This window comes from Ochotona curzoniae, unplaced genomic scaffold, assembly GCF_017591425.1.
Source record: "Ochotona curzoniae isolate NIBS_2020 unplaced genomic scaffold, NIBS_Ocur_1.0 contig_3527, whole genome shotgun sequence".
In the NCBI taxonomy this organism is placed as follows: domain Eukaryota; kingdom Metazoa; phylum Chordata; class Mammalia; order Lagomorpha; family Ochotonidae; genus Ochotona; species Ochotona curzoniae.
This window is the reverse complement of record NW_024465897.1, coordinates 1,347,279-1,365,578: the sequence shown is the minus strand read 5'-3', so window position 1 is coordinate 1,365,578 and position 18,300 is coordinate 1,347,279. Positions and strand designations below refer to the sequence as shown.

The 18,300-nt window shown below is 41.0% G+C and overlaps 1 protein-coding gene across 1 annotated transcript; it reads right to left on the bottom strand.

Annotated features, from left to right (window-relative positions):
• Positions 1 to 10,930: 10,930 nt before the first annotated feature.
• On the bottom strand, positions 10,931 to 15,141 carry LOC121157645 (secretoglobin family 1D member 2-like). Its single transcript, XM_040981972.1, has 3 exons — positions 15,006 to 15,141; positions 12,864 to 13,051; positions 10,931 to 11,073 (listed from the first exon to the last, which is right to left on the bottom strand). The coding sequence occupies exons 1-3, from the start codon at positions 15,058 to 15,060 to the stop codon at positions 11,050 to 11,052; spliced, it is 267 nt and encodes an 88-aa protein (XP_040837906.1). The 5' UTR covers positions 15,061 to 15,141; the 3' UTR covers positions 10,931 to 11,049.
• Positions 15,142 to 18,300: the final 3,159 nt, after the last annotated feature.

Here is an 18,300-nt window from a genome sequence, read left to right as displayed (position 1 = left end):
TGCGAATTATATACTCGATGAGTCTGTCTGGCCCTGCCCACAGAGTCAGGTGCCAGGTCATAGTCCTGTCTTCAGAACTCCTTTTTCTTGGAGGGCTGGTGCCAACATTCAGTGCCAAATTCCACACTTCCACTCTGTAAACATAAGCATAGCTGGAGTGATCAGGCTTCCCGGAAATGACCTCTGAACGTCAGGTAGCTTTTGATATTTTGCTGCTTAATTGCATCTTGTTCTCTTAAGGAGAACCATTATGTGTTCTGAGAACAGGATATAGGTACACAGGAAGCTAAGGAGTCGACCATGACCCCCTTTGTCTGTGTGGTATCTGACCGGGAGTCTTCCACATGCACAAACAACCCATCTGAACAGCATGGTTCCTCTCCTTGCCTCCCCTTCCATTTTTGCCTAACTGACATGGTTACCTTGAACCTAGGTGAAAAACCTTACTGAAGAACTTCTTTTGAGAAATAGCCTTTCTCCAACTGTGCTTACTGACCACACAGCCCAGTCAACTTCTTTCTTTCAATGCAACATGGATATACATCACAGAGGTTCCCATCTTCAGTCCTTTCAGGTGAAAGCCTGGTGTGGTCAAAAGAAATATGAGACTCCTACCCTCCAGACACATGGATGGAGACATAATTCACAGACACAGAGTCAAGTTGAAGGTTTTGTGCACCCAGAAGATTCCCCACAATTAAGTAGGGAGAATCTAGCAGTCCTCGCACTGGATACCCTAAAGGAATGGAATAGCATATAGCACAGAAACCTACCTCATTGCTTCACTCAGGCAAGGAAAGGTGTCAGGCCTTTGCCCAGCACATGAATGTGATGATGCAGAGCACTGATTGTGAATACAGTAATCTACAGACTTCAATAAAAACAAATGTGATATATAAACTTTTACCCATATAAAATGGTTTATGTATTCTTTCATGTAATGAAATGATAGACACATATAACAAGGCTCAGTCTTTGGCCCTGAGTTTCACATTGCAGTCAAACTTCCCAGCCAACTCCTACTGGACTCTTCAGGAGAACATGGTTGGAAGATTAAACTAGGTGAATTGGGAATCTTTTTTTTCCACCTCAGTGTCAGCACTTTTCTATTTACTGTAGCCACCGATGCATGAAAACACACACTTTTGAGAACTCTTGAAAAGTTACCCGGGGGACATGATGGAATTATTTCCTCTGCTAAAGTATTGTTATTCAGTTGGGAACATTTTTTCCTATTGATTCTCCCAAGATGGTCAGTGGTTTGGGTATCAGGCAGTTCAAGTTACAACCATGAAATGGAGATATGCAGGATGTGAGTCTGCACATACCGAAGACACACACCAAACATAGCAGTGTGAGCTTGTCACCCTTGTTTATTCATTGTCATTAGCATCATCTCTTCTTACTTTTGCTTCTTTTTCATCGTAACTGTTCTCCTTGCTTCTCTCCTCCATTTATTTCAGGGTGCAAATAGCTTCACAATCTGTATGTCTATTTGTCCTGAAATATTCAGAGCTGAACATAGCATAATACTGACCTGTTCTTCTGGGAGATAGATATCCTTCACACATACACAACCAATCCAGAAAATGCTTAGCTTTAGGGAGAACTTACTAATTTTAACCATCCCCTTGAGGGATTTTATTTTTAATTAATTTTGTATTAGAAAGTCAGATTTACAGAGAGAGGAGAGACACAGGGAAAGATTTTCTGTCCACTGGTTCCACTCTCCAAGTGTTCACAAAAGCCAGAGCTAAGCTTATCTAAAGGAGCAAGGAGCTTCTTTCGGATCCCCCATGTAGGTGCAGGGTCCCAAGGCCTTGGGCCATTCTCTACTGCTTCCCCAGGCCACAAGCAGGGAGCTGGATGGGAAGTAGATCTTAAAAAACCAGAAATGATTGGCTGTTGTTGGAGTGGATGTCCTACAGAGATCTTTCCTGTATTCAGATGTCATGGATCTGCCTATATGAGAACAATTTAGAAGCTTACTCTCCACTGGACTCCTGACATTCTTAATATCACTAATTTTCACTCATTCTTAACTACAGGAAGGATAAGAGGGGCTGTAAGAAGTTGGACATTTGCACATCTTCAAAGAAGCTGAAGTGTGACATAGCTTAGACTAGTACCCAGACTGCCCACTACTGCTGCAAGAACTCCCATGCCAGTCAAGGAGTGATGCTCTAGTTACTCTCCTGAAATTGCCTATGATGGCTTTCTTGTCAAAATTGCTAGGTATTACTATGAATTATTAGGAGTTGTGCTACTAAGTTAAGAGACAATTTTGAAACTGTGATCAAATAGGATTACATGGCATGCAGAGATGGATTTTAACATATTAATCACTAATGATACTCACGTAGCAACAAAGGCCAAGTGACCGGCAGGAAACACACAACTTCATGGTGTTTTGGCATAGCTTATAATGCTATCATCTATGATACTAGCAGAATTGCCACTGTCATGCAAGGCAGAGAAAGTAGCCATAGGGGATCAAGAGAGGAAAACCTCAACCACACAAGATAGAAATGCCAGCCAAGTTTACTTAGGGATTAAGTTAATTGTGTGGGAAAATACAAAAACAAAGCCGCCTTATGTGCTAAATAAAGAGGAATATCTATGAGAGCCAGAGAAATTAATTCCTAATTACTCATGAAGAAATTGTTTGACGTTGGGATTACCTATCTTAGTATACATTAATGGAGCATAGGCTGACCTTTATAGAGGTCACACTTGATTTTGGAAGCAGTCAGAAAGGAAGTGATGGCTGCTTATGCAGATACCTTCATATAGCTCTCCTTGGATGACCCCTTTCAATGCCAAGACACTAAATGCTTTTGTGAATGTAAAGACATGTAGTTTCCTTGCCGGAACTTAAGGAGGATGTGCCACATGTGCAAATCCTTATGCACTTGCCTAATTCATCCGGAAAAAAAAAAAAACCACACATTTCCCCTGATGGTCATTATAAAATCTCCATGTTTTATCAGAATAACTTGCGGTGACTATTCTCTGCTGAATCAAATAATAAACACTTTGGAAGACAGAAATGAAATAAAATGTCAGGATATGAGAAAAAGAGCAAAAAAAAAAAGTATGAGCACAACAGAGTAAAACTTTATAGGAAGAAGTTACAATGTTGATTGGAATTAAGATCTAGTAAGCCTGATGTGAGATACATTTTACTCAATTAATGAGCTAATCAAGGCTTTAATTATCAAATGCATGACAAGAAAGCATAAAATGAAAAGAAAGATGACATATATCCATGAGATAAATCCATATACTGAAAATTAAGGATAATACCAATTTCCAAAAAAGGTTGCATTCAAGTTTTTTGGGTATGTACCTAGCAGTGGAATTTCTGGATCATGTGATAAGTCATTTTTCTAGGTTTGCTTTTTTTGTTTTAACTAAATTCCACATTGTTTTCCTCAGTGCCTGCATTAATTTACATTCCCATAAAACTGTTCCAATAGAGGATATAAGACTGTTCATGAAGGACCACCCATGGTAGTACTAGAGGCGAGATCTATCAGGAAGGGAGGAGGGAACTTGGGGAGCAGGATGGACAATCCTAGAGCCTATGGAACTGTATCATAAAACAATAATAAAATAATTTAAAAATTTTTTTAAAGTTTAAGTGTTCATGTTTCTCACATTCTTATCAGCATTTCTCTTTTTTTAAAGATGTATTTCTTATTTAAAAATGTATTTTCATTGGAAAGGCAGATACACAGAAAGAAGGACATATGAAGAGAAAGATCATTCATCTGCTGATTTACTCCTCTAGTGGCCTTAATGACCAGAGCTGAGCCAATCTGAAGCCACAAGCCCAGAGCTTCTTCCCAATCTCGCATGTGGGTGCAGGGTCCCAAGGAGTTGAGTTATCCTCTGCTACTTTCCCAGGCCATAAGCAGAGAGCTGGGTGGGAAGTGTGGAGCAGCCAGGACGTGAACTGGGGCCCATACGGGATGCTGGCACTGCAAAGCAGAATTCGTTAGTTGAGCCATTGTGCCACCCGCTCACCAGCATTTCTTACTCTCTGCATTTTGGATTTTAGCCACTCGGACAGAGTTGAGGTGATATCTGATTGTGTATTTAATTTGCATTTCCTTGAGGGTTACTGATGCTGAATATTTCTTTATGCATTTATTCACTGTATTACCTTCTTGGAAAACTATTTATCAAAGTCCTTTTCATGTGTCTCAACTGCATTGTTTTCATTGTAATTGTTCAGCTCTTTAAGTAGCTGATATATTTGGGCTATCAATCCTTCAATAGATGGGTGATTTGTAAGTTTTTTTCCCCATTATGGAGGATGTTCCTTCATTCCGTTGGGCATTTTCCTTGTTGTGCAACACTTTCAAGTTTTGCATAGTATTTCCATTTACTTTTGCTGCCTGAGTTTTGGGTAGATCTTCTACAGGAAACCATCCCCTTCATCAGTGTTTTAGAGTGGTTTTCCCAGCTTTTTCTTCCAGCAACTTAATAGTCTCAAGTCTTAAATTTAGGTCTTTGATCCATTTTGAGTTTGTATATGATAAGAGGCAAGGATCAATTTTATTCTTCTATATATACACATACAGTTTGGCCAGCATGGTTTATTCACTACATTAGCCTTAGTGCATTAGATGGTGTGAGCACTTTGTTCACAAATCCATAAGCTGCATGTATGTGAGCTAATTTATGTGCTCTCTATTCCATTCTACTGATCAGTTTTATGCCAATATCATGCTGTGTGAATTCCTGTAGACTTCAGCATGCTTTGAAGTCAGGTACTGAGATGCCTTCAGCTTGACTTTACTTGTTCGGGATGACTTTACATATTCTTTGTCCTTTGTGATTCCATATGGATTTTGGGATTTTTTTAATTCTATAAACTGTCATTAGTTTCTTGATAGGAATTGAATTGAATCTGTAGATTCCTCTAGGTAGTTTAGGGACTTTAATGATATTGATTCTTCTGATTCATGAGCAAGGAATGTTACTCAACTTTTTGTGATGAATAATTTTCATTATAGACATCTTTCACTTCTTTGGTTACATTTGTTCCTAAATATTTGATTTTGGGGCTCAGCACAGTAGCCTAGTGACTAAAGTCCTCACCTTGCAAGTGCCAGGATCCTATATGGGCACAGTTCTTATCCCTGCATCCCCACTTCCCATCCAGCTCTCTGCTTGTGGCCTGGGAAAGCAGTTGAGAATGGCCAAAAGCCTTGGGACACTACACCCAGGTGGGAGACCTGGGAGAGGCTCCATTCTCCTGGCTCTGGATTGGTGCAGCTCTGGCTGTTGCAGTCACTTGGTGAGGGGTAAACCAGCAGATGAAGGTTTTTCTGTCTCTCTTTCTCTCTGTAAATCTGGCTTTCCAATAAAATTACATACATTTTTTATTTAATTATTTTGCTTTTCTAGTGGATCTGTGGGATTTCCTTTGCACTGATTGTCAGTGAAGTAACTGTAAATGGAAGTGAAAACTCAACAACTAAGTCATTCCAGCTCCCAAGAAGAAGAAGAAACGAAGCAAGCAGTCAAGAACAAAGAGCCAATACAAGATATCAAACAAAGATAACCACTCAGCAGGACTGAGAAAATGTTCAACAAATAAAAGCAAACAAGTAAATTTAGGTGTACTTTTTATACCAACCAGAGGCATAGGAGGTGATGTCCTCCAGGCTGGAGCACTTTTGAATATGCAAAAGGAGAAGCACATTTGGGAGGACAAAGAAAGAACAAGTGTGAGAACCATGCCAGAGAAGGGAGAGCAGGTGTTACAGAGTCTCATATGATGGGCACTGACAGAATTCCCTTACTAAACTCATAGGACTACTTGGATTGCTTACAGACCTCTGCGATAGTCTCTATAAATGCCCCTTTAAATTAAATGTGATAGTCGCATTGATTGCTGTACATTTCCACCATATTACATGTTTTATTCTGTGTCTGTCAAGAAAAAAGGTCATGGAATTTTACATTTTAATGAAGGTAGAGATGAAATCAGCCTCTAAAACTAGGCATCACCATGACCTGCTGGTCACTGAAACCACCTTTTACAACCTGAGTTAGGAGTTCGGATTTCAGAATGGAGAGAAAAAGCAGTTAGGAAGTCCAGGGGCTCTAGCTCTGTCTCCTCCACAGGTGACTGTTACCACAGCATGATCTAATTCAGATGTATCTAATGAGTCAGGAATTGAACTTGGCATCAGAACACGGGTCAAGGTCAGACTCCAGCTCATTGTCGGGTTCTTCACGGAAACACTGAACTTTACTGAACTTGACATTTTCCTACAATGTGTGGTTAAAAGCTTAACCCTGTTCTGTGTGACATCTGATTCACTTCATCAAGAACAGATTTCATGATGTTATCTCCTTTCCTTAGCCATGTGTGTGTGTGTGTGTTTTTTAACTAATTTTAAATATCTCCACATGCTACAGGAATGCAAGGTCTTTTTACTTCTGATTTGTTGCCTATTATAATTAGTGACAAATTAAGTCTGTGAATATGGAGAGAATTATTTTTAAAAAGATTCTCACACTTGTGAAACATCTATGTGAGTTATAGAGAACTTGAGTGGTTTTTTTCTTTTTTCAACTGTTGGGGAATTAATTTTCAACAAAGACACATCTACGGGCCGGCACTGTGGCCTACCGGCTAAAGTCCTCGCCCTGGACGTGCCAGGATCCCATATGGGCATCAGTTCTAATCCCAGCACTCCACTTCCCATCCAACTCCCTGCTTGTGGCCTGGGAAAGCAGTCGAGGACAACCCAAAGTTTTGGGACCCTGCACCTGTGTGGGAGACTTTGGATCGGCGCAGCACTGACCATTGCAGTCACTTGGGGGGTGAATCATCGAACGCAAATCTTCCTCTCTGTCTCTCCTCCTCTCTGTATATCTGACTTTGTAATAAAAATAAATAAATCTGAAAAAAAAAAGACATTTACATTACGGTGCTGCCAATATTGAGGATATAAGCATAGTTTTGTTGTCACAACAAAAGAAGATGGGTGTGCCCTGGTATCCATGGATAGAAATTTAGGATGTTGCTAAACATGGTACAAAAGTTCACCTCCTACTATGAAAAAACATCCACCCTTAATGCCTCTGCTCCCAAGGTTGAGTCTAGCTAGTTAACTGGCTGTGGCATTCACAAAAGAAAGATGGGCCAAAAAATGGACGTTGTGATCTTACTCTATGCTGAACTCAGCCTCACATGCAGTTACCCACCATGCTACTAGACACACCTGGAGGACATTGACTGCACCTGCCTTGCAGGCTCATCTTCCTGGTCTTCCACTCTGATTGAACATATCCTTCATGGGAATGTAGTTCACTATGAATCTAAATAAGAATTTATTTTCAGGACCCAGCCCAATCGCCTGGTGGCTAAAGTTCTCACCTTGGCCAGGGTCCCATATGAGCTCCTGTTATAATTCTGGCTGCTCCAGTTCCCATCCAGCTGTCTGCTTGTGGAAAGCAGTGGTTTATGACCCAAAGCCTTGGGATCCTATATCCTCATGGGAGACCAGGAAAGAAGTTTCTGGCTCCTGGCTTTGGATCAGCTCAGCTCCAGCCATTGCAGCCACTTGGGAAGTGAACCAGTGGACGGAAGATCTTTCTATCTTTCCTTCTCTCTGTAAATCGGTCTTTCCAATAAAAGTAAAATAAATCTTTAAAAATTTTTTTCTTTTCATGGAAAAGCCTCATTTTGGTGATATACATTACAGCTTTATCATTTCTATTTCTTATCATTAAAGTTGATAATTATGAAAATTATGAAATCATAAAAATCATTGCTTTGCTTTGTATCAATTTTATTTTATGGAAAGGGAACAAAATTCATATATATGATTTTAAGAGCATAATGATATTTCTCAACAAAATAAAACAACTTGTAGAGTTAACACATGGTAGATTAAAACTTGACCTGACGATACTTGTAGGATTTTAATATCTTTCTTGGAAATTGCTGCCCTTGACCACATTTTTTTTCCTTCCAGTTCAATCCTCTTTTCCAATTTTTGATAGTTTTCACTATTTTAATTTGCAAATGATGATAAAGGTAGGAAACAATAGCAAATCTCCCAGTGAAAATTATTAATACTTTATTGGGTACAAAGTTTGCAAATATTTTATCACCTGTTTTGCAGTGCCTCTTCACATTCTTGCTAATTTTCTTATTTGAACAGTAGATTTCACAGAGAGAGAAGAAGAGACAGAAAGAAGTCTTCCATCTACTGATTCACTCCTCAGTCGCCACCAGGGCCAGAGCTCTGCTGATCTGAAGCTGGGAACTCCACCTGGGTACAGGGTTCTACGTATGTGAGTCATCCCTTGCTGCTTTGCCAGGTCGTTAGCAGGAAGCTAGGGAGGAAGCAGAGCAGCTGAAACACAAACTGGCTCTGCATGGGATGCACATGCCACTGGGTAGAGGCTTAGCCTTCTGTGCCACTGAGCCAGCCCCCACTTTGTTGTCACTTATGCTGCATCTAAGTTTCTTAGCTTGAAGTAATCCCATTTGTCTAGGTTTTACTTTTTGTTTCCTGCATTTCTGGAGTCAGCCAACAACTCCTCACACGGAGCAATGTGTTGCAGCATTTCTCTTGTTTCCTCCCTAGTAATTTCAAATCTTATGTTTAGATACTTCATCTATCACAAATTCATTTTACTGCATCGAGCTTACAGTAGGTGCCTTGCTTCAAACTTCTGCCTAAATACAGTTTTTCCAGTACCATTTGTCGATGAAGCTCTCCTTTCCCCAGGGCATATTTTCACCCGTCTGTCAAGTATTAGTTGATTGCTTATGTAAGGACTTAGTTCCACGGTTTCTATTCTGTTCATCTGTCTACTTAATTCTACTTTAATCTACTAATTTGTTACAATACTCCTGCAGGATATCTGGTACTGTGATGCTTCCAGCTCTGTTATTACTGTTTAAAATCACTTTGGCTGTTTGGAATATTTATCCTTTCCCACATAAATTTGAAGACTTTTTTTCCTCAACTTCTGGGAAGAATATTTTTAATATTTTTATTGGGATTGCATTGAACCTGTAAGTTTGTTTGGTGTTATGAACATATTGACTATGCCAATTCTTCCATTAATATGGAAAGTTGTTCTATTTTTCATGTGTGTCTTCTTCTAATGTTCTCCATAATGTGTTGCACCTTTCATTGCAGAGCACTCTCCTACTCCTCGTTAAGTTTATCCCAAGTAATTAAATTTTGCTTGTAGCTATTGTGAATGTGACAGATCTTCTGAGTTTTGTTCTCAAAATGTTATTGGCTTATAAGAACACTACTGACTTTTGTGTGTTGACAGAATAGCTATCATGCAAATTAAAAAAAAATAGATGTGTAGATAAAAATGGATCCTAACACACTTTGTGGGAATGCAAAATTGTACAACTATTATGAAAGACAGTAATGGAGATTCCTCAAACAGCTAAAATTAGATTAACCATATGCTCCAGCTATTGTATCCAAAGGGAATGAAATCAGCATTGCCATGTTTATAACAGCTCAACCCACAGTATAGCCAGAGCTCCTTGAATCGGGAAGTAGAAAGTTAGATTAAACCAATCAAGAATCTCTGACATTCAAATCTTTTCTTGTTTGCTTCCTTCAATGAGGTATTTTTTTAATGTTTCATTTTTATTTTTTAGTATTATTTCTATAACTGAGAGGGATGTACACCCATGTGGGTCTCCAATTAGGGTGGGTAGAGTTGAGATATGCAGGATAATTTTTTTTTTACTCTCCTAGTCTGCAGGGGTGAGGGGAGCATCAGAGATAGGGCATGGTCCTTTAGACACCCTGATGTGGGGAAGAGCATTCTGAGGGTGTTACTTGAGTGGTCTAAATAATTCTGAGTCATTGTCAGCTTCATTGCACCAGGGTTGAGAAAATCTTTACAAGGTCTCTTAGTAGATCAAGTACACCTCAGTGTGAATCCACAGACCCAGGAAAATGCTACAAAGTTTGGCCAGGAAAGTTGTCCAACCTGTTCTGCTTCCCATCCTCTGATGAGGAACCCCATGTCCTCTGTCAGCCTAGATGAGCTGGCTGTCATGTCCCCCGTATGTATCTGGACATGTTGTCCACTGCACAGGCTAGCACAGGCATGAGCAACTGAGGAGGCCTAGTACCAACACATGCACTCCAAGTTCAGATCACATAAACTGTCATTTGTTTTTTCCCTGTCACCAGAGTCTAAATCCCACCTGCCCCAAGTGAGGTCTGTACATGCAGCTGCATGGTCAGCTTCTCCCCAAGCCCATCTCTCATGCAAACTGACAGATGCTGCAGCCTAGACCAGTCCAGCCCCACACAGGCCCAGTCTTCATGCACACTAGCAGGAACTACAGCCTAGTCTGGGAAACCCCCATAACCCTCACCAGGCCCACCATGAGCTCCAGTCTAATCCACTCTGTTCGGCATCCATCTGGCTTTGATGCATACCCATGGGGTACTGCAGCTTAGCTCAGTTTAACCCCCCACCCAGGTCCAGCCCACACATGCAGACAGCTGCTACTGCTGCCTTGACCAACCTGGCCTGACCCCAGCCTTAGCTTTCATGCTCACCAGCAGGAACTGCAGCCCAGCGAGAGAGTGCCCACAGTTCTCTTAGCAGGACCACTCCCAACCACAGGTCTTGTGTTTGCTAGGGTGTACTGCAGTATAGCCTAAAACAACTGTCATTCACTCCCAGCACTTGCCAGCAGATGCTACAGTCAAGCCCAGCCTGGCTCACCCCCAGACAGGCCCACATGCCTGCTTACAGGTGCTACAACCTTGCATGGCCTAACCCCTACCCCCAGCTACTGTGTTCCTCAGTGGGAACTCCAACCTAGCAGAGGATTTCCCCAAGTTCCACTGCTAGGCCTGCTCCCAGCCCCAGTAGTTTAATAACAAGACATGCAAAGAAGTGCGGGAGAAAATGATTTATTAAAGCAAGACATTGAAACCATTACATTTTGCACTGAAAATTAAGGTATCCTTGAAAGCCGAAAACGGGATCAAGTACTCTTGAATTTTCACCTCTAGCTTAACAGTCTTTTACAATTTGTAGCTGAAATTGAAAAAGAGAAAGAAATTAGGTAATGATTATCCTGGTGATAATTAGTTAAAAAAAAAAAAAACAGAAGTCAGTGGAGTTTTGCCTTTGAAAATTCTTTCTTCAGGTTACAATGCAATACAAATAGGTGTGTATGAAATTAGGACATAGACCTGCAAAAAATACAACAAACCATAGATGACAGGAAACAGTGAAGTGCCTGTGATTCTGGTAACATGTATGGGCACCACTTCATGCCTTAGCTACTCTACTTCTGCCCTGGATCCCTATTACGTGACCTGAAAAAGTAGCAAGTGGCCCAAGTATTTGGGCCCCTACTGCCATGTGGGAGACCTAGAAAAAGCTCCTGGATTCTGGCTTCAGATTTGCCCAGCCCTGATTATTGCAGCCCTCTGGAAAGTGGAAACAAGCTCACTCTTGCAGTGTCTCTTTCTCTGTGTGTGTAATTTGGATATACATTATTAAAATCATGCATAATTTTTTGTTCATATGATTTGATATCTGACATTTTGAGATTTCACAAATATGTGGCTCAGGTTTCTAATGGAAGAGGATGCGTAAATAAGTGGACACAGGTGCCAGGGAGTTGTTTTCATTGATGTCCAAGGACAACAGACTACCTGCAATGGATCAAGCTTGAGAGACCTGAAACATAACTGTAAAGGGTCCATCTGAAGCTCTGCATTCAGGATATTTGAGCACCCATTTGTTGCACAAGATGGTGGATTATTTTATCTCATGGTCCAATAATGCTCAGCATTAAACCCAAAACTTAATGGATGCAGGTGCCCGGATGTGGTATTCTAACCCCAGCTGAAAATGGCCTCTAAACTAAATAATCAGATATCATGACAAAGGAACATGTAACTTCTCCTTCTCCATAAACACTACAGAAGATCATGCAACAAGAGTAACTTACAATGATTGTGACAGGGAATAGGGTTGGAGTCAAGCAGGGGAAAATGGGTCCTAAGGTGCTGCTTTGGTCTCCTGGCTTTGTCAATGCCAACAGAGAAATTCCATCAACCAGTGGCTCCAGTTCGCAGAGGAAATCTCCTACCCCTGACTTTATCCTCCCTCTGACCTCATGTCCAACAGCAAGAAACTCCCCTTGACACTAAGCAGTGGGAGAGTGGGAGAGTGGACCTGAGGAACCTGCTCTTTCAACATCACTCCCTGTGACTCCGACTCTGGACACCATGAGGACAGTGGGAACTAAATGAGTGACCTGAGAAGGAGGAACGTGCAGGGTAGATCTGTGTCCCTGAGTTTAATTCAACAGATGGACTGGCGGAATCCACCCTATGAACTCGGGCCACCTCTTTTGGGGGGAAAAAGCAAGGTAAGTGGAATGCTGGCAGATTTTTCCCTCCATGGAGTAGCAAGTTGGCCTCATGCCTAGTGCTATGACTGAACAAATGCCCATAACATGAAAGAGAAGAAATTACACCTGATGCAATAGCATAGTGGTTAAATCCTCTCCTTGAATGCCAGGAAGCCAAATGAGCACCAATCTGAGTCCTGGCTCCTCCACTTCCAATCCATTTCCCTGCTTGTGGCCTCCAAAAGCATTAAAGGATGGCCCAAAGACTTGGGAACCTATGCCACCCTGGGGAGGCTCCTGGCTCCTGGTTTCAGATCAGCTCAGCTTCAACCGTTGCTGCCACTTGAGGAGTGAACCAGTGCATAGAAGATCTTTCTATCTCTATCTCCTTCTCTCTGTTAACTTACCTTTCCAATAAGAAAAATAAATCTTTTTTTTTTTTAAGAAAAAGAGAACTTACCAGTATTTTTTTAATGCGAATTCTGTCCGGAAAGGACATCTGATCTGTGCATCCCTTCGCTTCCACCATTGCATCTGAAGCTTCAGAAGGTGCTCCATATTTCAGCAGGTGAAGTTTGAGTATTGGCTTAGGAGCAAAAAGGTATTTAAAGCTTGTTCTGAGAACAGATGGACAGACGGCTGCATTGCCTAGAACACACATTAAGACACAATTTAAGTAGCGAAATACTTTCTTACATAGATTTCAGTTGTGAATCCACCTAAGATCCTCAGGGCTTTATGTGTTCATTCTAAGACTGAGATGATTATAAGGGAAAGACCATGCAAGGAGTCGAGTATTCACAGGAAGCAGCAGAACTGAATGAGAATACCTGCTTCTCAATCATTCATTTAGATTCTATGTGATTCTTTACATCCACTTTTTTTCCCTAAGATTCTCCCCTTGACTGAAATTTCCATTTCTAACTCTAAGAAAAACTCTTTTTCTGACAATTGCAGAACACCTGATTAGTGCAGAAAGTTGGAAATGAACAATCAATTTGGTGTTTTTCTTTTTTAAAGATTTATTTATTTTTATCAGAAAGGCAGATTTAAAGACAGAAGGATATACAGAAAGATCTTTCTTTTTTTTTTTAAAGATTTATTTTTATTATTTTTTATTGGAAAGGCGGATATACAGAGAGGAGAGACAGAGAGGAAGATCTTCCGTCCGATGATTCACTCCCCAAATGAGCGCAACGGGCCGATACTATGCCGATCCGAAGCCAGGAGCCTCTTCTGGGTCTCCCACGCGGGTACAGGGTCCCAAGGCTTTGGGCTGTCCTCGACTGCTTTCCCGGGCCACAGGCAGGGAGCTGGAAGGGAAGCGGGGCTGCCGGGATTAGAACCGGCGCCCATATGGGATCCCGGGCGTGCAAGGTGAGGACCTTTAACCACTTGCACCACTGCGCCGGGCCCCAGAAAGATCTTTCATCCACTGATTCACTCCCCAGGTTGCCACAATGGCCAGAGCTGAGCTGATCCAAAGCCAGGAGCCAGAGACTCCTTCTGGGTCTTCCATATTGGTAAAAGATTCCCAAAATTTGGGGCCATTCGCTACTGTTTTCACAGGCCTCATGCAAAGAGCTAGATGGGAAGTAGAGTAGCTGGGATATGAACCAGGACCCATGCAGGATCCCAGAGAGTGCAAGATAGGATTTATTCATTGAGCCAGGGTTAATGGAACCAATTACGAAGTGAAAGAGTCAGAATCTTACCACAGAATTCAGATGTGAAAGATAACCCAGATTTGAGCCAGCAGGCTCTTGAATGGCTAAATAGGATCATTTTACTCAAAATTTGGGAATCCAACATACACCACTGGATGATGAACAGCTACAAGCTAAGCTTCCTCCAGAAATAGTCCCCAACCAGGAGAGAACCATGTACATGACACTTCATGAACTCTTGCCCTCTGTGGATAAATTCAGAACCCTTGGACTGAGACAAGAAATCCGTGCCCCATTCTGGACCACACTAGGAGATATGCAGAGGCCTGGAGAAATAGTCATTGCTGGTCTTAATTCCCCATGCCTTGATGACTGGCAACCATCCTGCACACAGAAAAGACCCGGCATTCAGACAACATCAAACTTCAGGCAGAATTTGGAGAGGATTGGATCAGTGGCAGCACAAGGACCAGCTCCTATCCAGAGCAACCCTTTATGTGCTTAACCTCATTTCATTCTCACATTCCCACTGAGTACTGACAGTAAGCAGCTGTGATGAAAAGAGGCTTAAAGGGTTAAACTTGCTCTGGCCCAAGCACATTAAAAAAAAAAACAAAACAAAACAGATAAGCAGTAGTGCCCAGATGCATTCTAGAATTCCCATTTCACTCTACTGACTGTGATCATATGTGTCATTCAAGGGCCAGGACTCCAGCCACACCTCCTTCGTTTTCCTGCAGAGATTTCCCTCTCCAGTGTCAGTAACATTGAGGAAACCGAAAAATAAAGCCTGTGTACTGGAGAGCAGATTCTTTTGTAATAATCTTAGGCAAATCTTTGGACTACTGGAATGTTCCAGATTCCATCTTACCACATGCAGGGTCATCTGCTGTTCAGAGAAGACTCTTCCCAGATTCATCACAAGTGATACTCACTCTCATAGCAGCAAATGGCCAGAATGACCATCAGGAGACATAGAGACAGCCTCATGGTGGTGAATTATGCTTTAGGTATCAGCTTTAGGAAGCAAAGTCAGGCTTGTACTCCACCCAAGCAGCTTGGAGCCCTGGAAACCTGCGAATTATATACTCGATGAGTCTGTCTGGTCCTGCCCACAGAGTCAGGTGCCAGGTCACAGTCCTGGATTCCAGTACTCCTTTCGCTCGAATGCCTGATTCCTTCCATGTTCGTTAATTCCTAAGCCCCTCTTCTATAAACAAAGCCACAGCCAGAGTGATCTTTACTCAGCACTCCAGATGTGCACTCATGCATTCCAGCAATAACCCTCTGTTTGCTTTTTGAGATTATGATGACTGATTACGTTTTCGTTCCATCAAAGGAAAACCACTGTGTATTCGCAAGAACAGGAGTGCAGGTACATAGGAAGCCGAAAGAGTAGACGCTTGCTATGGGAAATCCCATCCACAAGAAGTGACCCTGTCCTTCCTTGCCTGTGTGGAAGACAGGGAGTCTTCCACTTGTACAATACCTGTCTACACTGCATGATTCTTTGCTGGAGACTAGCTCCAGCCAAGTTCAGAGTTCAGGAAGGTTGTGTATATCAGCAGGAAAGAAGTCAAGAAGAGACGTGGACCACTATGACATGATGCTCATAACGGACAACTCAGAAAAGCTGCTTTCTTTATTTATACCGAAATCATCACAAGCTTTTGCACAACATCAATTGTTTCATTTTTCATGGCTAAAATAATAATTACCAAGATAATTTTAAAAACATTACAATCACTTTACTTCAAAGAAAACATTCTCAGCAAACCATTACTCAATCAAACTTGCAGTTGCCTGGCTGAAGCCAGGAACTCCTTGGTTGACAGCACTATGCGGTTATATAGTGACAGGTGGTTTACTTATATTCAAATTCAACTTTCACTAAACCTAACCTATATTACTTAAAATATCAATAAAGCAAAATTTAAAAAGAAACCATTAAATGAAAGGAGTTTATAAAAGCATATATCATAAATTCTTTATTAAATCTTATAACCAGTCACACACTAATTACCATCACCTTCACCCTGTACTGATTCAATTGTTTTTCATTCTTTTGTTAAAGGGCAGTGAAAAGCATCAAGGCAACTCAGCCTTTTTATGAACAGAGGGCCTTTATAAAAACTTCTTTTTATCTTTTCAAACTATTTTCTTTCCTTAAATATAAGTGCCAATATAAGGTAGAAGTTTTAAACCATTTTGTTCTGGGGGATCACAACATTTTTCTCCCTTTAGAAGATGCCCCGTGTGTTTTGTGCTTTCTGTGATGAGAATCCAAAATGTGTCATTTCATATGTTGTAACAATTTGAGAATTCACAGTAAACAAACTTTGTACCTCCATGATTGCCAGCTGTTTCAAGATGTTATCAGCCATTTCTTATGGAGAACATCACGCATCTTTAAGTTCCAGGTCAAAAGTTGGCACACAATAAGACGTTTGGGAACAATATAAGGCTCAATTGTGCTACCATATGCTTTTAGCTGTGTCCCATTATCTTAAGTTGCTAAAGACCCTTTTACCATAACATGATTGATACAATCAAATTCCGATATTAAATCAGTTATAGAAATTATTTCATATTTGCAGAAAAACAACACCCTCAAGAAAATTCCATGAAATACCAGAGAGGTAATCAAGTGTCCATATAACATGATGAGGGAGCAATGATGTGATTAGAGAGACATTCTGCCAGGCCTTGCCACACAGCCAGAAACTCTTCATAGCCTTTGGAACCATGTTCATTACACCCCATGCCATCTGCCCCAACTGCATGGCTTCCTGTACTTCTTCTCTTTGCCTCTTTTTCCATTTTTACCTGACCAATGTAGTTATCTTGTGCCATGGGTGAAATGTTAATGAAGAGCTTTTTGGGGGTTACTCAGGTTCTCTATGTGCTGTTATTGCTACCACAATCCAGTCAACTTCTTTCTTCAAGTGTGACATTGATTCATCACTGAAGTTCACATATTCATTCCTTAGGTGAAGACCTGGCTGTGAAATCAACAGACCTGGTGGGAGGCTTCTCGCCTCCCAAACGTACAAATGGACACATAATTCATAGACAAAGTTATTTTATAGTAAATGAGAATTAAGCTGAAAGTTCTGTGCATCTCAGGAGAACACAAACATAGATTCCCATGATGGGAATGGAGATTGCGGGCACCCTGCTCAGGACACACTGAACAAGTACCATACCATGCATTAGGAAAGATCTCCTAGCTCCAATTTCACTTGGGCAAGGAAAGGTGTCAGGTATTTTGTGTATTGCCTGAACTTGGTAAAGCCAACACTGTGAATATAATCATCTATAGACTTTGAAAAAGCAAATTTTGTATTTTGTGATATATAAAATGTTCTCCATATAAAATGGTTCATATGCCCTTTTTTGTGGTAAAACAATAAACAGACATGATGTAACAATGATGAGAAATTATTAAAAATAGACTCACACATTGTACTGTTTAATATTAGTATAGTAATATTAGTAATGAGTAGCATCATTATTCCCCAATTTTTTGATTTTCTATCTGCTCATTCATATGACACTACTTTAAGATTTTACATCACAATCACTTCTCGGCCTTTTGGATAAGATCAAGTGAAGATTAAATATCACAGTCAAGCAAGGCAGAGTAACAGCTAAAGTCCTTGCCTTGAACGTGCCAGGATCCCATATGAACACCAGTTCTAATGTCGGCAGTCCTGCTTCCCATCCAGTTCCCTGCTTGTGGCCTGGGAAAGCAGTCAAAGATGGCCCAAAGCTTTGGGACCCTACACCTTCATGGGAGACCCAGAAGAAGCTCCTGGCTCCTGGCTTCTGGTTGGCTCAGGTCCAGCCATTGCACTCACTTGGGGAGTGAACCATCAGAAGGAAGATCTTCCTCTATGTATATCTGACTTTGCAATAAAAATAAATAAATCTTTTTTAAAAAAGAAAATACTCAGCCTGAATTTGATGACTTTTATGCTTATACAGTTGTGAATTTGGAACCTGGAGGCAAGTTTGTATTGGGCAAATCATGGTGCAGGTGTGTCTGACCTTTCTGTGTTCCTTTGTAAAATGTACATAGTTTAATCCTGAGTTTTCATATACATGTAAGTTAAACTTGTATAAAGTAGCCCATCGGACTATTGTCATAAATGACAGATTCTTCACTGATGGAATTTCAACACACCCATCCATCCATCCATCAAAACAAGTAATGTGCAAGGCTGAACA